The sequence below is a fragment of the Pelecanus crispus genome, chromosome 4 (genome assembly GCF_030463565.1).
Source record: "Pelecanus crispus isolate bPelCri1 chromosome 4, bPelCri1.pri, whole genome shotgun sequence".
Classification (NCBI taxonomy): domain Eukaryota; kingdom Metazoa; phylum Chordata; class Aves; order Pelecaniformes; family Pelecanidae; genus Pelecanus; species Pelecanus crispus.
The window spans coordinates 3,652,247-3,678,916 of NC_134646.1; the positions used below are offsets into that span (position 1 = coordinate 3,652,247).

General features: G+C 38.4%; 1 protein-coding gene across 1 annotated transcript; it reads left to right on the top strand.

Moving 5' to 3' along the window:
- The first annotated feature begins 877 nt into the window (after positions 1 to 877).
- Positions 878 to 26,247, top strand: ZGRF1 (zinc finger GRF-type containing 1). Its single transcript, XM_009480922.2, has 28 exons — positions 878 to 898; positions 1,019 to 1,099; positions 1,224 to 1,280; positions 1,745 to 1,930; positions 2,294 to 4,496; positions 4,817 to 4,899; positions 5,588 to 5,686; positions 6,147 to 6,320; positions 7,034 to 7,139; positions 7,226 to 7,332; positions 7,538 to 7,688; positions 8,681 to 9,339; positions 10,858 to 10,996; positions 12,006 to 12,190; positions 12,643 to 12,830; positions 13,444 to 13,583; positions 14,773 to 14,919; positions 16,566 to 16,680; positions 17,528 to 17,787; positions 19,010 to 19,169; positions 19,852 to 19,929; positions 20,773 to 20,920; positions 21,923 to 22,050; positions 22,380 to 22,503; positions 22,950 to 23,126; positions 23,247 to 23,381; positions 24,029 to 24,290; positions 26,132 to 26,247. Exons 1-28 carry the CDS (start codon positions 878 to 880, stop codon positions 26,245 to 26,247), a joined length of 6,429 nt encoding a protein of 2,142 aa, XP_009479197.2.
- The last annotated feature ends 423 nt before the right edge of the window (positions 26,248 to 26,670 follow it).

Consider the following 26,670-nt stretch of genomic DNA (forward strand, 5'->3'; position numbering starts at 1 on the left):
CGCCTTCCTGCACACCCGGGGACCGCCAAGAAGGCGACAGCCGTGAGAAACGTGAGAATCTCTCCCCTTTTTAATATAAACTGCTTCTCACTGAGCCACGGTGTAAGAGCAGCTTTTAGCCTTGTCTGGGCTCTGGCGATCCTTTTCCTTGCAGTGCTGTTAACGGCAGGAGTGCAGCTCTCCCAGCACGGGTGCAAATCCCAGCCCTGATCCGATATGTACAGCAGTAAGTCACAGCTTCTGGAGATGAGTTGCTTTTATCACGATTTGTTCCTGTTTTCGTCTTCAAAGGCTGTTTTACAAGTTACCGTTGTCTAACTTTACATATTTAAAGAGGCTTGACTTCACGGGTAACTGGTTTTGAGAGTCAGTTATCTTTAAACGTGCATTAAGCATGCATGACCAAGTCCAGAGTCAGTAAACTTGCGACAAAATTACTCTGTTAGTGGCTTCTGTGGTATTTTTTTTGCTGCAAGTAAACGTCTTCAGGATAATTTGTTAACTCTGAATAGCACTGTGATCACTGGAGCTTTCAGAGTTGCCAGCCGTTTGTTTAAATGAATGAATTCCCCTGGAAGTTGGAAAATATGTTGGCATCTATTAAAAAAAGCCATTTTTTACCAGTAGTCTTTCTGTTAGATTGTTTTCAAGGTTTCTCTTCAAAACTCCCACATCAGCTATACCCTGCTGTTTTGACACTGTCTTGCATCTAACTCTCTTCTGAGGGGCAGGGGGGAAGTGAATTGGCATCTATTGTTTTTGTCAGTACATTTTCTTCACAACTGTGGTGGACTCTGAACATTTCCCTGTCTCTCAGGCTGTATGAAGATGTGAATATTGGTGAAATAAGCTGTCGGATGACTGTTTTGCCAAAGCAATGGCTTCTCAAGAATTTACTGTAAGTCATTTTTAACACCGTACAATAAAGTAGAAATAAATTAAAAGACACTGTAGCTGCTGTATTATATAAACATTTCCTTACTTTTTATTATTTCGACATTTTACACATTTAAAACAGGTATTATACACTCACCAAAAAATGAAAAAATCAAAAACGTGGCAAGACGGAATTCTGAGGATTAGAGCTGGTGGAAATAAGGTGAACAACTCGGATTTAATACTGTTGGATTTAATATCATCTGCTACTGCTGAATTGTCAGTGGTAATCTAGATGATCCATGAAATAAAATTAGTTATTTAAAATTCTATTTTTTTCCTTGCAGGCTATCTTGTTTGATGATAAAGGACAATGTTTGGAGAGTATTTTTATAAAATCTCAGGTATATTTCGTTTGGAGGGGTTTTTTTATTTTTATGCTTGATTGTGGTTTGTGTTTCAGGAAGCATTTCAAATTCTTGTTCAGTAACTAAGGTAGTACTTTTTCTTATTGTGGATATGAGAGTCTGCTGCAATGCAACTAATAGAAAGTGAAAACAGTGTCTGTTTATTGATAAGTCTTACTGTTTTTCCAGAACCAATGTATAGGTTTTAGGGATTTTTATTCCCTTGGGGTAAAAGCAGTGTATTACAGTGACATATCAAATAAGCATCACTTGAAGCTAAGTGCTGATGTTTTCTAGTATATGTATATTTTAATCAAATTATTTATATGGCAGTTGTGATATACTGGGTGTAAATTTCTAAAATTTTTACATAGAAGTATTTAGAAGACTATTTATTTAGAAGACTATTGCTTTTCTTATATAGCACTATGATGTACACACTGCTGCTCTCTCTTTTCTAGGTGAATGCTGGAGATAGTTTAGAAAGTGAACGGTATTTGATCACAGTTGAAGCAGTAAAAGTGAATGAAAAATCCTTTGAAGATCAGCCAAGGAAAGCAGAAACTCCAGCAGTGGATAGAAATGGTGTAAAACCTGGTGTTCTGCCTCCAAGACATCTACCTGTCGGCTTGAAGAGGAAGTTTACAGTATGTCTTTGTTTCAAAAGTTATGTCTGATCTTAACATACTTTCTAAAACATAAAGGGCACATCTTTTAATGAGTGGTAAATATGCAGATGATGTCTTCCTGGTATTTTTGGAACTGTAAGCCAGAACGTGTTTACCAGTAGCTGTTTTTTCCAGGGTTTACTAAATCTGGTGTAGCAGGAATGCTATTGCTAAGGCTGCAGTGAAAATCGCAAGGGCTTGAGATTATTTCTCTACACCTGTGGAATCGTCATGTGCTACTTGATCAGAATATATTTTATGCAGCGTGCCCTATTTTCAACATCTGATTACAAAATGTGAAGTTGATTTCTGAGTAGAATTAATTTAAAATTTCTCTCCTAGGGTTTCCAAGGGCCACGCCAAGTTGAAAAGAAAATATCAGCAATGGAGGATGGAGATCAACCAACCTTGCCTTTATCGAAGCAGTGTCAGGGTACTTTTCCATCCAAGTTTTATATTACCTCTCCGTTATTTTCTACGATTTGCAAGAAGGCTGCAGAAACAAATCTGTCTGCAGACTTTCATGAAGATGCGTGTACCGATAAAGATAGAGAACACATATCTCTCTCCTCGCTGCTTTCAGCTCCGTTTCTTGACAGATGTGAGGAGACAGAGAAGCAGAACTCTGATCGGTCCATTGTGAAGCCCGAATCTCCTCTAATTACTGGGCACGCCAAATCTAGTAGCCAGACAGACGGTCATGGGGCGGCGTCACACAACATCAGGAGCACAGCACAGATAATAGCTCTTTTGAAGTCTAAACCAGCACAAGGATGCAGAGAGCAAACAACATCTGAAGTCACAGAATGTCTTTCTAAGTTTCAGGCATCAGAAAACGCAGATAGTTTCTATAACAAAAAAACTACAATCCTACCTGCTTTTTCAGGCAACCCTGCCAAAAGACTCATTGAAAATATTAAGCACCTGCCTTCTACAAAGGGAACTGTAAATGATAAAAAGGAATGGAATGCTGAAATGCTTCTAAGTTCAGCTGAACAACCTTGTGACGAAGAAGTCACGGGACAGAGGCATGACAAAAAGGCAAATATTTTAAGTCAAGATTTACAAGACCCCTGCAATACAAATAGTTGCTTCCTGCCTGAATCCACCATAAGTAGAATGAGTGACAGTCAGTTTGTCCCATCCTCGGGTGACATTTCGTGTTCAGCCAGTCCAATCACCTTCGAAAAAAATCTCTTCAGGTACAGGGAGCGTTCAGCGACTGACAGTCTTAAGGAGAATTCATCTGTGAAGTTGCAAAGCAAGCTTCAGCCAAGACAAATTTCAGAAGGAGTGCCTAGTGACCTGGAGCTCTCTGTGGACACAATGTTGACCAAAACTGGAATTGTAAAGGAGGAATTAGGTACGCATGGTGAAGACTGTGGTCCAGATGAACAGGTGATGGAGGTTAACTTTAATCTGATGGAGGCTTTTGATTTTAATGACACAGACAATGAAGACCTGTGTGAAAGAGATGTGAATAAGCTCACTGAAGGAGACGTGCTTTCACAAAGTCCAGATTGCTTCAAGGGAGAAGATGTAGTGCAAAATAGCGCGTTGAGACTTCATTCTTGCTGTGAAGTAGTGACACGCAGTAAAAACGAAGAAGTCAAATGGTCAGCTTTTGACGGAGAGAACGATGGAAATCACTGCGCTGAGGGTGTACCATCTCAGCTTTGCGACAGCAGTGTCGGAGATACAGGGAGAATTGCAGAAGACTCTGCAAACCGGACCCGAATTGAAGCGGAACTTTTGGGTGATGGACACAACGTAAAAGAGATTAATGAAAGTCAATTAAGTATTGAAGCCACAAACAATAAGGATCTTGATGGCTGTGCAGCGCATACCATTAATGGCACGTCATGGATAAAAAGCGAGCACTCTGATCTTCTGCCTGGTGACACAAATGTTAATGAATGTCACCCTAAAACCAGTATCTTTGAGAAAACTGAAAGCATTTCATGTATTTCTACCAGCAGAATAATTTCTGCAGTGGACAAAAGGACTGAAGATGATGTTACACAGCTTCGATGTGTGAAATCCCCAGGTGTTGACACAGAAGATTTCTGGGGTACCAAGAGTGATGACAGTAAACCAGGTAGTCCTTTGCTGGCTTTGTCACGAAAATCAGATCCTCGCTGTGGCTCATTCAGCTATGTTGCAGAAGACCATCAAAAGGTATTTGGCATTTCACATGAGGAAGATACTCTTATTTCCAGAAGTTCTGTCTATCCTTTAGGAAAAAGCCATTCATCTCTAGAGAAGAGAGCAATTGGCGAAACTGAGTTTGAAAACGTAGAGAGCATAAACGCCTTTCGTGAAGCTTGCAAAGGTGAAAGAATAGGAATGGATTGCCTGAAAGGCACGGCAATGGCTGAAAACTCATCAGATCTTCCTGATTTGGTAAACAACATCGCTCTTCTAAGAGCTTTGACTCAGCATAGCACAGCATTAGAAAGCTTACAAAAGATGGAGGAAGATAATAGCGTATTTTACGAAGCAGAGACTTCTAAGGAGATATTTGAACCCCTTGTGAAAGATGCAGGTTAGGTCAGCTTCTATTTTAAAGTGACTTCTGTATGATGGTACCTATTTGACTTCTGTACTCTTATCTCTCCTGCTGGACAATTCGTATTCAGAAATCATACTTTTGGAGTGATGTGTTATGTTCCCTCATGCAATTTTTAGTGCTTAAAGCAACAATATGGGCTCCAAGTCTGTGTCTTTGTTTGCTTTAGCTGAGTTAAATCCTAACTGCGCAATTATTTGCATGGGTAAGGTTTGCAAGCCCGGTAAATATTCAGATGTTTTCATGTAAAAAGAGTAGCATAACTGTAACTTATTATGCTTTTCCATCTCTTGTAGCTATAAAACAGTTTACGGAAATGCCTTACTCAGAAAGTATACAGGCATCTTCCTGTTCATACTTTGATTCTTCCGGCCTTATGGTAACCAATTTTTGACTACGTATATCTATCTGTACAAGATAAATTCGTTTTCTGTCAGGCTTCTTGAATAAAATTCTTGGTTTATGAAACTATAGAGGTTGAGCTAGAAATTGCTTAGAGGCATCGACTAAGCAGCTGATAGTAAACACAAGATGTCCTCTTCCAGACCCTATTGCCAATAAATGTTCAGGAGGCCTCACATATGACAAGAAACTTAATGCAAATTGTAATATGTAGTTATGTTTAATATCACATTAGTATGTCTGGTACTTCTCCTTCCCTAACCCATCTTCCTTTACCATCTATTTTTTCCTTTTCTTTCACTATCTTTTTGATTGCACGGTTTTCCTAGGAATTTTAGCACTTGGCTTGAAATATACTGGCAGATCTGTTTGTGCTTGATGCTTCACATTGATTTTTGTCCAATGCTATTAATAAGTCTTTTTCTTCCAATCTGTCCAAAGTGAAAGAAAGATTTTTAGATTAAATTCTTCAGTTCCTCCTGTCCCACTTGAAAAGCAAACATAGTTTGTTATCCTATCATGGGTTGTTCTGGCTTCCCAATAAAAAGGCTGTAATTTAAAATGCTTTCTCTTGTGTAAAGACAAGAGATTTCTTAGCTTAACTTTTCACTTCAAATCGTTATTAAATTGTTAGACTAATTAGCTTTTGATACTTTTATATGCAGCCCAACTGTGTGGACAATTTGTTACAGAAAACAGAGGCATGTATTCTACCGACAGCAGCAGCCCAAAGAGACCCTAGGACATCTGACTGCCAACCAAAGGTACAATTCCTGTGGAGCTAAAGTATAAGGAATAGCATTTCTTAAACTTCAATTCTGTGGTTTACTAGTTGCAATATATTACAATAAGTCCTAATAAATATTTAACCGGTCTCATAATGGGCTTCACGTCATTTTTTAGTACATTTGTCTGTGGGAAGTTTTCTGCTGAGGGTTTTAAACTCAAATTTTACCATACAAAAAGAAGACTAAACATGCGACATGACAAAATCAATTTTCTGTTGACAGAGATTTGTGCAAAAACTTTATTGCTGCTGAGTTGCAATAGAGAACTTGCAGTAGAGCAAGAGAAAGAAAGAGAAAAGCATAGATAATTTTTTTCTCTTCTGCAGTTTCCAACAGATTGTTTTTGTTGTATGCATGAAAAGTACCTTTACTGACTGTAGATAGTTCCAGAACAGTACTTATTTTCAGTTAATGATGATTCCAATATATCGCGTAGCCTGTTGCATTTCAAGGGCACCAAGTAAAGGGATCAGCAGCTAGTGAGATAATGTTGAGAGCTCCCTGCTCACAGCCAGGATGGCAGCAGTACCCAGATAATATGGAGTTTGCAGCTGAGGGGTTTTTGTCACCCCTGTTTTCAAGCAATTATGTCCTTTCTGACTTCAGACAGGTAAAACTTTTTTTTTCGAAATTATTCTTACTGACATTAGTGCGAGAAAGTATCCTGTAAATGGAGGATAAAAGAGAGTTCATTTTTAGAATACTACGATCATATCAAAATCACTAAGAACCAAACGTAGTGCTTTGTGGTTAAAACTTTGCAGTTAGACAATTATCTTTACTCATCTTTGTCATAGGAGTGTGCATTTGCAAGATGTAACTTTGTTTTTTTCCTCTGATCAGTTTTCACTTTGAAAAATGTACACAGTCATAATATGTGATAGTAAACAGAGAGATTTCTTCTGGAGAAAAGTGGCAGGGGGCTTTTATAATGATTGTTTCCTGGTGTTACCAGTGTAATATTCACCTCAACTGGATTTGAAATTTGGTATATAATTGTTAGAGAGTTCCAAAGCATGGGGTAAAACTTTCTTTCTTGGATTATGATTCTGTTCCTCCTGGATGCAAAGAAACGTGGCATGCAAGGTTAAATACAATATTTTTTTTCTAATGCAGTATATATTTCAGTATTTAAAATAATGGAAGAAAGGTGATATTTCATTTTTTACCTCCAGAATGGGCTAGAGATACTGAAGAATTATATCTAGAAATAAGATTTAGAAATAAGTTATTTAGAAATAAGATTCACACAAAGATAAAATTTATATAGAGGAAAAACGCTTTAATTTCTAACAAGTTTTTGCTTATACTTTTTTGGTAAAGTCTCCAGGTTCAAGAAGTCTTCATGAGGACGGTATCAACTTTATCAGAGAAGAGAATTTTCAGAAGTCGTCTAACATTGTTAAAAAGTCAAGAATCAATCAGTCCTGTAAGTGAAAGTAAAAGTAGAATGGCAGCAGTTGGCCTCAGAACGATTATTCTGCATGACTTCTGTCCTTGGCATGTTTTTCCTAGCGTCAGCATTGAATGTGTATTCTGAAGTTCCAGCATGGACAACATCAGGCTCACTTTCACGTTCTGATTTGAGACAAACGCAGCGGACTTCATGGGAACCTGACAAGGTGTGAACAGACTGTCTCTGCTGGATCCTTTTGGCTTTTTCTCGTGTCTTCGTGGTAGCACTTTCTTACTGTTGAAACTTTTACCTCAACTCTGAGAGACATTTCAATTGTTTAGAATGGTGAGAGAGAGAATAGTGACAAAAGAGCTATAATCAATTTTTTTTTTCCCAGTCATTCACTTGACATGTTAATTCTTCATCTGTAGATGATTTCCTCAGTAGAACTGACTTCCTCACTTGATCCAGACTCTACAATTTCTCCAGCTTCAGGAAGCGAGGAACTGATCGGAGACATCCAGGAGCCCCTGACACACAGGATCTTGCCAAGTGAACCAGAACTTTCAGAAACCTTTTTCAGTAAGAAATTCTAGTTTATAATTGCACTTTACAATATTTTTGCTGGAAAATCTTCAAGGCTTTCTGAAGCACAGTTTGTTGCACTATAGAAGACTGTTATCCTAGACGCTGAAATACACTGAAATATGTCTGGGTAATGGCAGAGTTTGATTTGTGTTTGTCACCTGTTTTTCACAGGGTGGGTGTGTTACTTTTTAAGCAAGATTTTAAACAGTGCTTTCCAAATCAGCTGAATTAGCCTTGCATTCCACGCCTCCCCCCTGCCCCAGTTATGTTCTCCTGAGAGAGACTTCAGAAGAGTGATTTAATTTTATAAAGAAAAATCAGCTTCTAGTTTTGGGGAAAAAAAGGGCTGTAAGCTAAGTTTCTAATTCACACTAATGTGTTCCTTTATTTACCTGCTTTTAGTTTTCTTCCATATTCAGCTGTCCTCTGACCCACTTCCAGTTGACACCTATCAATGACTGTCATCTGTTACTGATAGTGAATTTAGTCAAAAGGATCCTCATGGCACTAGAAGCCTATTTATCTACATTAGTTAATATTAATTTACACAGTTTTGTGGGTGATCTTTTTGGAAAAGGAGCAAATGTTAAGCTGCTCCTTTGGTTTAAATGTTAAACCAAACGTTTTCCATTTGGCAGCTGTCACTGACCTACCAAGACTTACTGGATTAATGACCTCCAAAACACAGTAATGTTTAAATAATTTTTACCAAACATTTTCTTTTATGCAAGTAGAGTGCCTACAGAAACATGTTCTGAATACAGGGATTTAAGTATTAAAAGAATCACAGTTGAAATCGCTTGTGTTATATGGAAATTGAGTGTGGTACTGCACAGGTGTGGTACAAAGAGCTTGCCAGTTAGAAGAGAGGATGTAAAAAGAAGAAGTTAGAATTCTTTCATTATCTTAGCTTTTTGTACAGCTGTTAAGTTAATGTGCTATCCGTAAGTGCTACAAGTTGCTTGTAAGATGTATTTGCCCTACAGCACAGGAGAAATCCAGCGATCCGGAGGAATGCAGCCTCTCAAGATTCAAACCCACAGTTAAACCACGAACTCCATTTGTCACTCGTCCTGCCACTGAGAAGATTCCTGACGCGGTTTATCCAACTGACAGCGAGGAGGTCCAGCAATCTGTCGGCTCTTCAGTAGTCAATTTATGCAACAAGTCGGTGGTATTTCCTATTAGTGCTTTTGGCCCCGAGGACAGAAATTATGAAACCTCTGTGTTTGGAGAGTATACAGAAGACGGACAAAGGGAATCTGTACAACCAGTGTTCCCTAATGTGACTTCACAATATAGACAAAGCAAGTGGCTAAAATATCAAAACAGTGCTCGGTGTGACTTGATAACTCAAAACAGCGATGATAGGGAAGTGACCGATGACATCTGTGCTGAGAGCGTCCTTGGAATGCTGCCGGGTGACACGGGAGAGAGCAGTGCTGTGAATAAAAGTGCTCCCGGCTCTGCACCTCTGCTGACAGCAAAGAGCATGCTTGGTAAATGCTGTGCAAATACCAGCAACCAAGATTTGATTTCAGAGAGGAAGTTACTTTCTCTGCACTTAAGTCAGACACCTCTGGCTGAAGCAACACAAAAGGTGTTAAGTCATCTGAGCTGCCACACTGCAACAGGAGATGGCCAGGTGTGTAACTGTTCAAGCAAATACAGTTGTAAGTGACAGAAACACATTTTTCTGGACAAAGTAACTGCATTTATCTCATTTCCTGCAAGATATTATCAGTGTGATTGGATGAAATGTTTCTACATACGTAGTAACACAAAAGAGTCTCGGCTACAGAACAGCAGCTGCTAATGTTGTTGTTTTTTTTTTTAAGTGCCACAACTAGTCCTTTGTAAAGGTAATTCCTTCACGACCACAGTGCCAGATTTAGGTTTTTAATCTGAATGATGATGGCAGGAGGATGAAATACAAGCTGTTGGGCTGTTCTGTCATCTATAATTAGTAAGAATGTGTCTTCAATAAGTCTTTTTCCTAATTGTGAAATCAGCATTATTTTAATGAACAGCCATATCTTGCTTCAAAGCATAGTCTCCGATTTTAAAATATTTTAAAATTTCTGTTTTAATTGGGGAGAAGTAAGTTATGGCATTGAATAAGCACTTAAAAAATCAGCACAGCTGTTTATGACCAGTAGACTGTCTTAAACAAATGGAGTAAATTGGGTAAAAAAGCCAAACGAACCACAAGTCAAGTTTTAAAAGCTGTCAAATGGCTGTGTTTGAGAGTTAATGAAAATGTTAGGGTTTTCCTTTTTTTTTTTTTTTATGCAAATGTAGTATGCTGTGTTTTCTAGTTCTTTAAAACCATTTGTACAGTATAATAGTTGTGAAATAGAGGTGTGGAAATAACTAGTACATTTCATATACACACTGGTATACACATTGTGTGTGTTTATGTATAATCCATATATATTGGATTTTAAAAAGCTTACAAAGAGTGTTGTTATTATGCCCACTGCAGCGTAGATAGGTGGAAGAAGCTCCTCGGGACTAGCTGGGAGGGCAGGCACAGGGATAGTTTGTGGTATGCACGCTTTCCCCAAAGCTCTCTAGCCTGGTTCTTCCTTCCCTAGCTTTGTACTACCTTTGCTGTAGTTTCCTGCATAAATGGTGTTAAAAATGGGGTTTGTGTGCTCCTTCCCCGTGTCTAGGGCTGAAAACATAATGCTGAGTTATATAATTTACTCTAATGCCTCTGCAAGTATTACCTGTGGTGTTATAAATGCAGGCTGTTTGTATAAGGGGCAAATTTTAATTGTGGGGTACATCCTAAACAGCAGTCCCAGCTTTATGCTTGGTGTACTTCATTTTACTCCTATTGGCAGTCCTACTGAACACATGCTCCTCTGCTTAGAGTTAACAAAGTCTGCAAACATTTGTGATGAAGGGGATTTGTATTTTGCTTTTAGAAAACTGATTCTTCACTGACAGTCTTCATGTTAAAACTTCTGCTTGCAGAATGAGGCCCTGAATTTTTTCTGTTTAGTTGTACTTATTGAGAGCACAATATATAAAAGCAAAAAAGGAAAAAGAGAAGAAAAATGAATAGGTTTTGTCATATCTGTACAGTAGCCATTTATCAAAATCTGTCTCATTCAGGGTTTTGCAAGTTTTAATGGTTTATTTTTCTGGGTTTTAGGACATAATGATTTCTGAGTTGTCTTTTCCTAATGTGGATAAAGTAAAATATGCTCATCTTCCTAAAAGAAAGGTCTCCATACCAACTGTGTTTCTGTCTCATGTTCACTACAAACAGACTTTCAAAGCTGCTCTGATAGGTACGTCTAACACCACGCTATGTAAAATGTTGTCATTTTTAAACTGGATTTCTGAAGCTTCACAAAGCAGGATGAGAGGGAGAGAGATCAACATCATGAGGAGGTTGTAGTGAGGCGGGTGTTGGTCTCTTCTCCCAAGCAGTGAGCGATAGGATGAGAGGAAATGGCCTCAAGCTGCATCAGGGGAGGTTTAGATTGGATATTAGGAAAAATTTCTTCACGGAAAGGGTAGTCAAGCATTGGAACAGGCTGCCCAGAGAGGTGGTGGAGTCCCCATCCCTGGAGGTGTTCAAAAAACGGGTAGATGTGGCACTTTGGGACATGGTTTAGTGGGCATGGTGGTGTTGGGTTGATGGTTGGCCTGATGCTCTTAGAGATCCTTTCCAACCTTAATGATTCCTGGTTTTTACTTTCATTAAAAAAAAAATCCAGCCACCAAGCCAGGAAACATGAAAATTGCTACTCTGCCCTTAATTGGTTTAGTGGTGGACTTGGCACTGTTAGGTTAATGGTTGGACTGGATGATCTTAAAGGTCTTTTCCAACCTAAACGATTCGATGATTCTGTAGTTCATCTACTGGAACAACTGTGCACATTTGTTATTGGATATATATACTGAAATATATTCAGTCTCTACCCAAAATTGCAAAGACAAACCAAAAGACCAGTACGCTTCTGTTCAACTATGTAACCTTGTGCCTGTTTGCCAGTCTTTAGATTCCTATCTAAGCTTTTTTTTTTTAAACAGTTATTTAGTGTTTGGATCATTTGGAGCCATATACTTAAATGTGATTCGAATGAAAGTAAGGCAGTTAGAACAAATTAAGTGCATGTGCAATAGGTGAATTTTGCAGGTCACGTGGCTTCTTTTAGGACTCGGATTAAATATTTTGATTTAGATTTGGGATTGAAAGTTTCAAATGAAAATGTATTTGTTTGAATGCTGTGTACTTGTGTAACCTTTTTAAGGCTGTACTAATTATTCTTCTATTCTCCTTTCTATGTCAAGAGCAATTAAACATAATGCTATTTGAGTTGTCCCAAAGATTACACAGTGCTCTTTCAAAAGTGGATATGTCATTTTACACTTCATTGAAAGATGAGCAAAGTCAGAGCAAAGAAAGCTGCGTTCCACTCTGCAATCACATGCATCCTGCTAAGCTTGTTACGGTTAAAAAAGAAGGTCAAAACAAGGTGCTGTTTATTCCTTGTTTGCTTACAGTTTGGGGTGTTTATTTGGCGTGTAGAAGCTGTTGTGTGAACAATTACAGGGCAATTCTGTATGATTTACAATTGCAGGTTAAAGTGATGTGTTATACAGATCACTTAAGATCAGTTGTAGTACCCATTAGCGTCCAGAACTGTTGATGTAATTATTTTCTCCATACAGAAACAGCTTTCTAGAGAGAAAGACCTGAATTTATAATTTTCTAGGTTATGTGGGATTTCTTTAAGGTATGATTGCGCACACTGGCTTCAGAAGCTGAGAGTTCTGGGAATAATCTTGTGCTTTTCAGCCAAACACAGTGAAAATGCAGGTGTTTATCTGATTATTTCTACAGTAGGGAGTACTAGTCCATTGCTTTACATTAGTTTTTGCTTGTTTGTTTTAATGTGCTAATGGTATTTTTTTTCCCCCTTCCTAGGGTCGTTTGTTCTATACCTGTGATGCCCCAAAAGCAGAGCAGTGTTCATTTTTCAAGTGGGTAGAAGATGTGAACCCCGCAGAGATAAAATCCAGACCTCGTGTAGTGCTTCATGATATAAAAAGTATTGGGACATACCTCAGAAGTCAAAAGATTTCTCTCTATGAGGGATGCCAGCTTTTGGTGAGGTATTCTGAAATGCTGTGCGCTTTTCACAACGGCTACGTGAATTGCAGGATTTATTTATAAATAAATACCTACAGTTCCAGTAGCTCTGCATTTCAGTAGCATTTAACAGACATTTTCACTAACTATGTTGAAAGAGGCGGTGGTTCCGTGTAGAAATGTAAAAGCCAAATTAGTGAAGGAAGAATATTCACAAGCAGTGGCATTTCAGGTCGGCAGTCTTTTCAGCAAGAATCAAAAGTGCTTACCAGCAACTTGATCAATTGCTTAATGAAATCCCTTATGACTGTTGCATTTGAATTACTGCCTCTTTAATCTTTCATAAGAGAATTTGTTTTATTCTCGTAGTGATTCTAGTTTTCATGTTAGAAGTTGTATCAAAGGCTGTTCTGTGCTGCTTAACTGTAGGGGAAACAATTTAATTATGGCTGAATATGAGAGAAGTATTTTGCAGTCAAGATAACTATTTAAAACTCGGTAGTGTAAGATGATGAACAACCACCAAGATCCACGCTGTATAATTTGGTCCAATCTGTGGAGTTTTCTTATTTTTGGTGGTGAATCCAAAATGTGCCAATTGCTTACATACTTTTTCTTAAAATTACAATTTAACAGGAAAGCCTTTGAAATTCAATCACAGCGGTGTAGTAAGTTCAAGAAATTTATGAATACACCTGCCAGATGTGATGGAGATTCCAAAACCAAATTATATCTCAAACTAAGCAGAAAGGAGCATTATTCTCTTTACAGCAAAGGTAAGCAAATCTTAAGCATCATTGTCCAGGTCATGCTGTGCCTTTTTAAAGGTTTCATTTGTAATCTAAAGAGAAAAACTGAATCCTACTTTTAAACTGACAACTCTGATAATTCAGTTCTCATTCTAGAAGGGCAACGAAATATCTCTTTAATTCATCTTTTCTTGTAAATGTTCAGCTACCTTAGAAAAATGTAAATTCTGTGTCCTTGGGTTTGGAGTGCATTAAATCTGTGAATCGTGAAGTTTCAGGAAAGCCCAGTATTCCAATAGATGGTATTTAAGGAAAACTTGATGTAAAAATCGGTGTTTCAGTAGCTGTTACGTATCTCTTCTAACCTACTGAAATGTCACCATGTTGGAGGACATTTGGCGATTTGATCCAGATAGTCTCAATAGTTCATTTCACTTCAGAAATTTTTGAATTGATACCCATATCTTCATAGTTTGTTCACTTTGCTGTTGAAAATGATCCAAAGGAAGGAAATGAGGCAGAAACAAATGTGTTTGTGCACACTTTATGTGCAGACTGAAATGTTCTAACAAATCGGGGTTTTGTAACTTTAAATCCTGAAGTTCTGCATGGGCAAAACTTTTACTTATATATGTTAATTTTTTATCATTTTTGTTACAGGTAAATATACATATGCATCATTATTGCTCCTAACTTTGAAATCTCCCTTGCTGTGCTCTGCAATATATGTGGTATGGGAATAGTGTAGTGAGCTTTAGTCTCCTCAGGTGTGCCAAATAAACCATTTGCAGGCTCTGGTATGTGTTGCTTTTGAAAGGGAAGGGAAAGCGTATGTTTATTTCAGTACTTGCTATTATTTGGCAAAAGTGGGGTTAACTAGGTTTGTAGTATACTTCAGTCATTTGTTCCAAATACTCTCAAAATTGATAATACTTGAGATTTGTCAGAAGTCAAATGCTGCGAAGTGCACCAGGAGAGAGCGTCACAGTTACCATCAATTTCAGACAGCAAGTACTAGAAGAATTGCAAATTATTTATTTGTTCTTTTAGAACTGAACTAACACTTATTTAGGACTTTCTAATACCCCCTACTTTCATGTTAGCAGTGCTTTAATTTGCAGCATAGCAAATGCTGAGCTATTTTGTCCGGCTTCATTTCCTTTAAAAGATGGCAGCAGAAGAAGCTTATGAGAACTCTTGTGGGTTTTTTTGACAGATGACATTTGGGTTGTTTCGAAGACTCTGAACTTTGAGCCCCTTGATACTTTCATCGCAAGTAGTGTTTTCTTTGGACCATCCTCCAATAACGAAGTAGAATTACTACCACTGAAAGGCTACTGCCCCTCAAACTGGCGATCAGATAGTGAGTTCCACACCAAATAATTCAGAATTGTGGGAAACAACTATTGAGGGGAAAAAATCTGGCCAGCAATGAAGGATGAGATGGGAATTTCTCAAATCTAATACATGATTTTATTCACAGTACTTTTTTTTTTCCTTGTATCTTTGACTATGTAATCTGAATACACTACTTAATGCAACTAAACCTGCAAAGTAGCTGGTAAGAAATTCTAAATGGGTGATGAAGAAATGAGGATAATGTAGTTGGTTTTAACATTTTTGTGGGGGGTATTTTTGTAATTTGTCATCAGTGTTTTGGAAACAGTAAGGTTAGTGGGCCTTAAGTGCAGAGAGAAACAATGTGGGTCTGCTATAGATGTCACAGAAAAATGGCAAATGTGCTGCCAAACACGATGCAAGAGTTTCTTATTTTTGCTGTTGAATTGAGCTAAAGTTTTGGGTTTGTTTTGGTTTTTTTGTAAAAGAAAGAGATAATGCATTATGTAGTCGTTCTGGGGCTAGCAATAGTATACCTCTGCTTATGTTCTTCTAATGCAAATTGAAAATTGTGTGCTTGATCACAAAAGTCTATTCATAGCACTTAACCTTAAGCAGGCAAATTGAGTGTTTTAAGTTAACAGATTGGTCTTTTTAGGCTTTCTATGTAATCATTAGGGAGAGAGTTCCTGCAAAGCACAATTCAGTGAGCCTACGTTAAACTCCTGTTCTGAATTACATTCAGAAGAAAATACAATGGCACACAAGTTGTTTGTGGGCCTACATGCTATCCGAATCATGGGCTGCAAATGCAGTTGGAGGTTTGGTTTTGTTTGTTCCCTGAGTGTGAATTGCAGGACCGGATCTCTTGAGCAGTCAGGGTATGGAAGAGTTAATATATAGCTTTTTGGTCTTAATGCTGTTCAATAATGGCATTTTATTTTTTTCTTAGGAATTTTTTTTTTTTTGTTACCATAAATACAGATTATTTTGTAATTCTATAACCATTACAAAACTAAAACCTTAAGTTGTATGAAAATAAAGCTTTAAGTAATGTCTAGTTGTTGGCAGTGATAAACAACAGCAAAATAGAGCTATGTGGGTTACTAAACATATTAGAAACTTATTACAGGGCAATCCCTGAGCCCCAGAACCTTAGGAGCCTTAGGCAGTGAATTCAGAAAAATATAATTGAATACTTGTTCTGTTTTTACAGTCTCCCCCAGGCATCCACTTCTGCACACTTTGGAAATAGGCTAGATGGAACTTGAGACGGGCCCATTGGAGGCGTTCCTATGTTCCCCTCTTGTCTTTTTTTAAGAGAACATCTGCTTAGCTATTGTGATACAGACGGTTTACTTAAAAAGTTCCCCTCCTAAATTCCAAAGCCTTCTAAATATCTCGAGTGTTTCTAAAATGAGTAAGGATTTTTAGCTCAGCTTCCTTCCCAGAAGGTTCCTCATGTTGGGATCGCAAATACTTCAAAATAACGCGCCTTGAAAAGAAGGGCTCTCCTCATCTATAATTTTCAGTCAGACGTGGTAGTTGGCTTAACTTGGTTTCTGTTACAGGAGGCTAATTACTCTTTTGGCATTTTGTAATTCATTTACCTAGCTGATTTGAAATTTTGGCTAATCTTTTCCTAATTCTATTTTTCTGTGTCCTTTTCAGCGGTTGTTCATGCTTTGCTGGTTTGTAATGCCAGTGGTGAGCTTACATCTTTAAGAAACATGGAAGAGCACTTCAATCCATCTACGTTACCACTAATACCATATCTCCTAAAAATGTAAGTTACTGTTTCAGTGATACTGTGAACACACAATATGTCAATAAGTACAGAAAAAAAGGCAACAAAAATACCATTGGGTTTGCCCTATTATAAAGTGGATGAGGAAAACTAAAATCAGGAAAACAGTGTAAGGAATGAACTTGAACAATGCTGTTTTCACTTATGTGGAAATGAAAATATATCAGTTGCTTAACTCTTAACTCGATTCTAAGAGGATTTTTTTTTTTATTTAAAACTTACCTGCAGCCCATGATTTACAACCTAGAGATTAATATTGGGCGTTATTATGACCGTTAGACTGGTAGTACAGTCACTGACTGATCTGTATTAAGTTCATGTATATGCTTCACAGGGGTTCAGTGGAACTGGTTTTCCTTCCCAATTTTTAGTCTCATTTGACACAAAACCTAAAAATAAAATATTTTCTTGGCGAATCGGAGCAATATGGGGATATTTCCAAGACTGCTTATGATTCACTGTATAAAACAAGTAATTAAATGAATCCCTGCTACCTCTGACTACGTTCTTCTACGACCCTTAATTCTGTCGGTCTTGCGGCCTTGGAGTAAGTCAGATTGAAAGCATTACGTACAGCAAGAATGCTAAAACCCAATAGCCTGTTTCATATGATCCAGGTTTCACCCAGGGAAGTAATAAGGGGCAGGAAATATACAGCCCAGGTGTATGTCAGGGTGCAGGGGGCAGCAACTTGTAATTACTTCAGCTGTTAATCATAAAGCCTCAGCGTTTCAATGCCAGGTGAGCGAGAATATCAGAACCGTGAGATACAAATTGTACATACGCAGTATTATACCGCAACTTTTGACCGTTGTATTTTTCTTAGGAATTTTGATTCTGAAAATGCTACAAATAGAGTCAGCAAAAGAAAATTTATTCCACCTGCCGTCAGCCTGAAGCGCACAATGATGTATGGGCCTCTCGGCGCTGAAGTGGCAATGGGACTAGCTAAAAAGATGATCCAAACGTTCTCGTTGAACCCAGATCAAGCTACATCACTGATTCAGATAGCTCAGATGATGACCTCATGTGAAAATACCAAACCAATGGAAGAACATCAGATCTTCCCTATCACAATCATACGTGGTATATAGCAAATAACTGTGAAATTTGCTGCTATTGTGTCTTTGCAAAAATGCTAATGAATATGTAGTGCCAGTGTTAGTGAAATAGCCCTAAATCCTCTCAGTGATGAAGCAGTACGCTTGTTTCCTTAATCGTATAGTTACAGTTTCAGGCAGGCTTAAAGGGAGATTCTTCTGTCTAGGCAAATGTTGGCTTATTTTAAATGTAGCGCAAAAGATGAGCTTGAATAAATGGCCTCTGTGTATGGAATATTCTTTTAAACTCTTTTGTGACGCCGCTGTCCTCGCCTACTTCATGCGTTTCCTGAAAATTCATTTCTTGGATGAGGCCCCTCTGATAATGACCTTGACGTTATAACATCCATTCTGTCAGCCCAGAGCTTTTGATCCTTGAATTTGCAGTCTGCCTTTTGCAGGATTTTACATAAGTATAGAGTTCTTTCCTAGCAAGATTTATACAGAGTGATGTGGTGTCTTCTGCTTATTTCTTTTCATATTAAAACCACTTCTTGTCATGTATCAGCTTTGTTAAATTACCATATAAAATTTTTTCTATTACACATTATTCCTTGCTATTTTATGTTTCCTTCTATCTTTGTTTTATCTCTTTTCAACATGTACAAAAAGGCTAGTAACATCTTAGTTCAAAGATTTTTTTTTTTTTTTAAGTCGGTATTGAAAAGCAGCTACCGTAAACGTAAGTTTTCAGATCCTGTCAAAGTAAATACGTTGACAGTAATGACACTGTTAGTACAGATACCGCTACACTTAAATTGCCTGAGCTTTTGTTAGGCTGTCGGGCATACTAATCTAGTTAAAATTATTAGTTATTCTAAAATAATCATTGCTCAAATTCCTCATTCTGTACCTGAGGGCATGGTATGAGGGATGTGCATGCAGTTACTTGTATTATTTTAATGTATTGATGAGACTCCTTAGCAAGTAATGCCTGTATTACACCAGAAAATTGAGGAAAAATACCTTAGCTTTCCCTGCTTCCATAGGGGTTTTTTTGTAAACTTATTGCAGGCAGTAAATGCGAAGCGTAAGGCACCTGGTTGCCCCTGGAAACTTAGAGCTGCTGAAGCAAGCACATGCGGTGTTTTTATGGGAATCACAGCATAATATTTCATCAGATAAACTTAAGTTATAACAATTGATTAAAACTGTATTTTCTAGAGAATTTTCACTTGTAACTTTGGCTTTTTCTTCCAAAATACCAGGTGTTTTTGGAGCTGGAAAGAGCTATCTGCTGTCTGTTGTGATCTTGTTCCTAGTACAGCTCTTTGAAAGCAGTGAAGCTACGGAGGGTCCAAGGCCAGCTCCATGGAAACTTCTGATTGCTTCTTCCACTAATGTTGCTGTTGACAGGATACTGCTCGGGTAGGTTACTCAGATTTTTACAGACTATTGTTCCAAAAATAATAATGCACTTAGATGGTAAAGATAATTGTGTTGATATTTCCAGTGTAGCACTTCAAAAAGGTCCCGTTCTTTCCCTAGGAAGTGTCACACGCGGGCTTTAATTTTACCCTTGCTCCTTTGCACAGCATGCATATGCTAAAAGACTGCAAGGCTAGCTGCATGAATTTACATGAGACTCATATTGGGCTCTACTCTCATCAAATTTACTATTCAAATCTGTTATGGCAGAAAGTAGTATTGCTCAGGAATCTTTAGGAAGTAGCAGTAGGGGCTGGGGAAGGAGGGCTGGAGAGGAGAGAGGGAGAGGCAGGGTGTGTCAGACTTGGGAAGCCTCAGCAAGACGCTAACATGAAATAAAACTCACGGTTTGGAAGGATAAAGGAAGGAAGGGAAAGTACAAATGGAAGACTATTAATGAGAGGAGAATTGTAAAGGCATTAAGCGTTTTTGAGACAAATCACGATGAAGTAATTTACTTTGATTTACTTGAATTGTGCCTGGAGTTAGCTCACCTGGTTAATCACAGAAGTTTGTGTTCTTCAGTCTTCTGATGTGTCTGTTGGCCTTTTTAGAACCACCTTTAAATTTTTCAAAATTCCTTTACATTTCTGTAACGTGTATCGTCTCTTTTTCTTTGAAGTCTGCTTGATCTTGGATTTGAGGATTTTATCAGAGTGGGAAGTATTAGGAAAATCACCAAAGCAATTCTTCCCCATAGGTAAGAATCTTAAATCTTTGTGGGATCTGAAACAATTCTAAGATACCTGATAGTATGTGTGTTGTAAAAATACTCTTTTGAAATAATTCAGTATGTGATTGTAATATGCCTATCTCGGGGTTTCCCGCCGCCCCGCACAGTGGAGGAATTTTACGTTGATTTGGGAATGTCACTTGTTGCTGAATAGAGCTAATGCTTTTAAATGGGAAGTAGTAGGAGAGAACAAAATAATACCAGTTACAGATTTGGGAGTTTACACAAGGAGGAAAAGCAAAACAGACAGACTTGAAATAGATACGTGCTGCTGTAGTGATAAGAACTAGGAGGAAGTAATCATAAATTTAATGTTCAGAGAATTAATGGTGACAACTCATGAATTCTGTACTACTTACCCAAGTTATCTTTGCTATAGTGTTCTGGGGTTTGTCCTTTAACTACTTACAAGTAAGCAATCTACATAGTACTTCCAACACAATTTGAGAGAACAAAGTAAAGCTCAAGACGAGTAAAGATTAAATTTCCCTTCCTTGGTGTCAGTAGCGTACCAAGGGTATAAAATGGTATAAGAATGAAAAACTCCTCGGTTCTACTCTGCTCTGAAATCAGCTGTGTTCTTGGAGAAGTCGTTTGCTCCAGGCATGTCTCTGGTCGGGGTGGTAGGGTCTGAGCTGGTGGGACAGGCGTTTGTTTTAAAACAGGTATGATATTAGTCTACCTCAGCTGGATTCGGGATAGGTCAGTACATTGTTGTAAAGTACAGTTACGTATAAAGTATGTTTATTTTTCTATATTGGGTGTTCAATTTTCAATCATTGTAATGCACGTTATAAAATCTTTTTGAAGTTTACATGCTGGCTCAGGAAATGAAAATGAGCAGTTAAAAGAGCTGCTTGCTCTCATGAAAGAAGATTTAACTCCGGTTGAAAAAATATACGTAAGGAAGAGTATCGAGCAACATAAACTGGGGACCAATAAAACTATACTGCAACAGGTACAGTCAAAGTGACAGGATGGGAAAGTGGGGATTCACTGTGCCTTATCCACAAGGGCCAGCAAATGGAAACTGGGAATCCTTTCTCCCACCTGCCAAGCTCCTAGTTTTGAAAATTAAAATGAATGTTAGGACTAGGAGAGGTTTGATTCCACAGGTATATCTTAGTGTCTTACCCGTGTATGACTTCTCTGAGTTGAGCTTGCAGCTCCTGTTTAGTGATACGAGACAGAAACCCTTTTTGAACTTTATTGCAATCTGATTTAATATTACCAATCTAGTTTACAAGGTGGGGAGAGAAAAATTTCCAAGCCCAGCTAGTCTGCACTGTCGCCTTGAAACTAAGATGTATATACTCATAAAGGTAAAAGATGAGGACTGAGCTAAATCTATCCTAGATTTGAGTGTCAGCTGCCAAGAAGACTTCAAATACATTTTAAATAACTTTTCATCAAAGCATTACCTTTTAAGATTACTGTTCCCTGTAGGAAAATCTTCTCAATTTCTGGCCTTTCCAGTTACTTGCCGTTTCTCCTCAGTCCTAGACTCAAAAAAAAAATCCCAGCTCATTGTAGAGCGATTGTAACAAAGCAGATCTGAGCAATTTGTTTGCTGTGCTTATTCCTAGTGGTCATTGCTGCCACTTTGGCTGCTGAGGCTCAGAAGGTTTTGGAGGATTGTGTAACCTCAACTCTCTGCACCAGACCAGATCTGGTCTTAAAATAGCATGAATCTGTGAATGATTCTAACATATAAACACCCCAAGCATAAGAAACTGTAACCTTGGATCCATCTCCATGCGTACACAGTGCCTTTTACTGGAAGTTAGAATGTAATTTTTTGAGACCCAGTGAGTGAGTATGATGCAGCACGCAGTAGAACTGCTAAAAATTAATTTAGGTGTATTTGACTGCCGAAGCTGTAGTTACGTACTGCCCAAAGATTAACTATTAAATGATCTTAACTTTTTGTCAACTCGTTTTCCCCTGGCTAATAACAAAGGTAAAAGTGGTTGGAGTGACCTGTGCTGCCTGCCCGTTCCCTTGCCTGAACAGTCTTAAGTTTCCTGTAGTGATGCTGGATGAGTGCAGTCAGATGACTGAACCTGCTTCTCTCCTTCCTATTGCAAGGTACAGCCTTCCTTTTGTGTTTCAGCAGAGAAATCGCTTTCAGTTAGCAGCGACGCAACCTCAAATAATTGCCGAACTTGCACGTCTTTTTAAGAACATGAACTCTGAGCTCTCACCGTAGAAAGCAAGAAGAGTAGTTTTAAATTGAGGCCTGCTTTTAGGTGCCTTCCTTCAGTTAGAATGTTATTTTAACTGCGGGAAGAGGGTGGTGGAGAAGGGAGCCTGATGGAAAGCTATCTGTGATATATAAACAGCACATGCTTTCATTATGAATAGCTTGACATCCTTTTTAGAACTTTTTTTTCTTATTTTTTAACATTCTTATTTAGGTTTCAGTGTGAAAAGCTAGTCCTTGTTGGAGACCCTAAGCAATTACCACCAACTATTCAAGGGTCTGAGAGTGTTCATGAAAAAGGATTGGAGCAGACTCTCTTTGACCGCCTTTGCTTAATGGTACGTACTACTAACTACATCTGTAGAAAAGACGGAGGGTGAAATTCTAGGTCCACTCAAGTCGCTAAAAGAGTTCTGGATTAGGTGTCAGAGGTTCCGTGTTTCAGCCTGGTTTTTAATTAAGCTGATTCCATTCTACTGCATTTCTCTGTAAATGTTACTTTCACGGTGCACGGTAATTTGTCAGCAGAACGAATGTAAACCAAGAAGGGATTGAAAAACAGTGCCAGGTTCTGCCTTCTGATCTTTTTGTGCAGTTCTTAATCCAGGTAGAAGAATCAGGGGCTACAGTACCTGCTTTAACTTTTGTTGAAGTGAACGTATGAAGGTTAAGCCAGGTTACTGCAGGAATTCTTTCCACTTATTCCTTGTTTGACCTAGCTGGCATTGCAAAATATTTAGTGATTCCTTCTCCTAGTCATTTTTTCTGTATCCTGATTCTTTAGGGACATAAACCAATACTTCTTCGGACACAGTACCGATGTCACCCTGCTATTAGTGCCATAGCTAACGAGCTGTTCTATGAAGGAAATCTGATAGATGGCGTTTCTGAGGAAGATAGAAGTCCTTTATTGGATTGGCTTCCAACGCTATGTTTTTATAGTGTTAATGGGGTAGAGCAAGTAAGTTTTTAAACATTTCTAATATAAAAAGTCAATATTGTAGTTTTTCCTCCATTCTCTTTCTTTTTGCATTCTGCTGTTTGTGAGAGCTAAATTGGAAATTTTCTTCCCCATTTCCAGATGGAAAGAGACAACAGCTTTTATAATGTGGCAGAAGTTCATTTTACAGTCAAGCTCATCCAGGCTCTGATTGCAAGTGGAATAGAAGGATCTGCAATTGGTGTGATTACTCTTTATAAATCACAGATGTGTAAGGTTTGTATAATGTATCATCAGTAAAACCGTTTTCTTAAACGTATTTGTTTATTCTGAACATAGGCTCCATTTCAAATGGGAAGAGTCAACTAGAAGTGAGAAACAAATGCTGGATAGGTAAACTAGAGTTTACCATGATTTCTCTTTATTAATAATAAAAAAAAAATTGTATTTTTTCCTCTAAAATTAGTCAAAAACTCTTTATTCGAACATATGATAAAAAAAAAAATCTTTCCATTTGTTTTCTTTTCACGTGCACACTCAGAAAATCGGCAAACTGAATAGTACATAATTTTCATAAATCAATTAGGGGCTGTTACAAACTGGTGTGTGTGACAAGGACAGGTAACAGAGGCGCCCGCTTAGCAAGGTTGCACCTCACCCAGTCATCCCAGGCATGACATGGGCTGCAAAAGCACTGGTCGCCACGCTGAATGCGCCAGTGTTTTGTCAAATACGGGTTCATTATGTAGCATTTTCCTGTGAGGAGCCGAGGCTTTAGAGTCATTGCGCGCTCTAGTTCCTCAGTTTGCATCTTGTGTAGACTCAGACTTGCTGAGCGTGTTTGCTCAAAACAAGCGATTGACCGCAAGTCACTGGTCAGATATTAATTCAACTCATCACCATCCATATTCATTCGTCTACAGATTCAGAATTTGCTTAGTGGCGTACACTCTGAGGCTTTTGAAATTAAAACTGTCCAGGTGTCCACTGTAGATGCGTTCCAAGGAGCTGAGAAGGAGATCGTTGTTTTGTCGTGTGTAAGAACAAGACAAATTGGGTTCATAGACTCAGAAAAGAGAATGAACGTTGCGCTAACGAGAGCAAAGAGGCATTTGTTGATTGTTGGAAATCTGGCCTGCTTAAGTAGGAACAGACTGTGGGGAAGAGTCATTCATCACTGCAAAGGTAATACTTTCTTCTCCTGTATTTTTGAAACCATGCAGCTCATCATTTTTAATTCCACTGTCTAATACGCTTTATATATTCTAGTGTGTATATATACTATACATACTATCTAATATATAAAGTATATAGTTTGTATACTACATAAAACAGTATCTTTATTACATATAAAGTAGAGTCCATTGCAGAAAAATGCAAGTACTTGCAAGTGTGCAAGTTGCATGGTTGCAGTTTTAGCTGCAAGCGGTTTTTATACTTGAAGGGTATTTGCTATCCAGTAACGGGACTTCTTTTTCTTCTTTCGATGCCATCAGCTAGCTACACAAAGAGCACGCTGGCAAAGTGAGTTGAAACCTGTTACTGCATTTCTAGTCTTTTCCCAGTTTGCTTTTATGTAGTAGACCCAGGCAGAAACAAGTTACAAACAAATTCTTGCATACGGCAGTATTTCGGAATAGGTAGTGCTTAAATAAAGGGAAGAAAAATGCATAGTGTCTTGCCGCAACTAGTGGCTCATTGGTTTTGGAAGAGAAATTTTGAGCTGCTAGGACAAAACCAATGCTGTTGGAGATCATAGAATCACAGAATGCTTTGGGTTGGAAGGGACCTTTAGAGATCATCCATCCCAACCCCCTGCAGGGAGCAGGGACAGCTTTAACCAGAGCAGGGTGCTCAGAGCCCCGTCCAACCTGACCTGGGATGGTTCCAGGGATGGGGCCTCCACCGCCTCTCTGGGCAACCTGTGCCAGTGCCTCACCACCCTCACTGTAAAAAATTTCTTTCTTATGTCTAGTCTAAATCTATTCTTCTTTAGTTTAAATCCATTATTCCTTGTTCTGTCACAACAGGCTTTGCTAAAAAGATTCTCCCCTTCCTTCCTGTAGGCCCCCTTTAAGTACTGGAAGGTTGCAATAAGGTCTCCTCGCAGCCTTCTCTTCTCCAGGCTGAACAACCCCAACTCTCTCAGCCTGGCCTTGTAGGAGAGGGGCTCCAGCACCTCAGATCGGCTGACGCTACCAACTAATTCCCGATTGCTTTGGTTACAGGTCACTGTCTTGTGCGCACACATGTTAGTTTTACTGGACTGCAGAGGGAAATACAGTTTTTGAAAATCAATTTTTTACAATTTCCACATATTTGCTGTGGAGTTGACTGCAATTGAGTATTTACATATTTGAAAGCTAATCCTGCTTAAAAAAACCAACCAAACAAAAAAAAACCCCAAAAAACCTTACAGTGCCTGTCTCCACCCCTTGCAACTTTGCTAGAAGGTGTTTAAAATGCCTGAACAGCCCCTTAGTTCTGGGTCTCTCTTTCCTCTCTGCAGTATGTGTGGTTTGGAAAGAGAGTTCATTGCTTCTCCCTTCGTTGACACTCAAATTAGTCCCCGTTGAAATGGGACAGTTTGTATCTCAGAGCATAAATTCATCATAAATTCTTCCATGGTGATTTTCTTTGAACTAGAGAAGCGAGAGATGGAATAGTGTCCCAGTCTCTAAAGTACATTCGATAAACTCGGGCTGAATCCGACTCCCCCGTACCCACGGAGGCTCCTTTTTGGAGGGGAAAGGGCCTTACCTTAGCAGATACTACAAAGGCAGCACTCAGTCTCTAAAGCAACAGATCACTGCAAGAGAGTAATTTTTTTTTTTACCTACTTGGTTGACATAATCAAAGGCAGCATCTTGTTAATGGTCGAACTCTGAAGAAGAACAATTTTCGAAGTAGAAATATTACAGCCATTTGACAGGCTCGGGGAACTAGATGTTTGCGTCGCCACAGGCTAATGACATGATGGATGCTGTAAAGGGAGATGTAATTATCCCGTTTATTGCTGCTTTTAGGATGGGAAAATGGATTACAGCATGTAAGCCAGTGCGAGCAGCAGCTAAACGACATTCTTAAGTGTTATTTGGAGAAGCGGAAGGAAGAGGAACAGAATAAGAAAAAGGAAAAATAAAATGCACGCCTGTTTGATGAAGAAAATGTGAATTGTGTGTCTGTAAAAATCACCAGAACGATTGCAAATCTAACATTTATATTTAACGTGGGAAGTTTTTGTTTGTGTCTCTTCTGTTTTGATACTTCTGCTTTGACCCCTTGTTTGTATGACTAAAAATGAATAAAGTGACTTTATCTGCTTGATAACTGAAACCCTTTTATGCTTACGAAGTAGCTCATCGCATTATGAGTGTTTCATTGTTTTTCAGATTAGATATACAACATAACATCATATCTTAGAACCATTCTGTCATCTTGCGTGTTTACAAATCGGGCACATCTAGGAAGGAGCGTGGCTAAAACAATTAAAAGGACAAATAAAACATAGAGTAATGTCTTCAAAGAAATATTACACGTCCTTGGTCTATTAAATCTTTGGACG

Coding starts and splice junctions, on each gene's coding strand:
- ZGRF1 (XM_009480922.2), top strand. CDS start 878: ATGGCTTCTCAAGAATTTACT. Junction 899..1,018: donor TGGCTTCTCAAGAATTTACT/GTAAGTCATTTT, acceptor CATTTAAAACAG/GTATTATACACTCACCAAAA. Junction 10,997..12,005: donor TTTCAAAGCTGCTCTGATAG/GTACGTCTAACA, acceptor TTCTATGTCAAG/AGCAATTAAACATAATGCTA.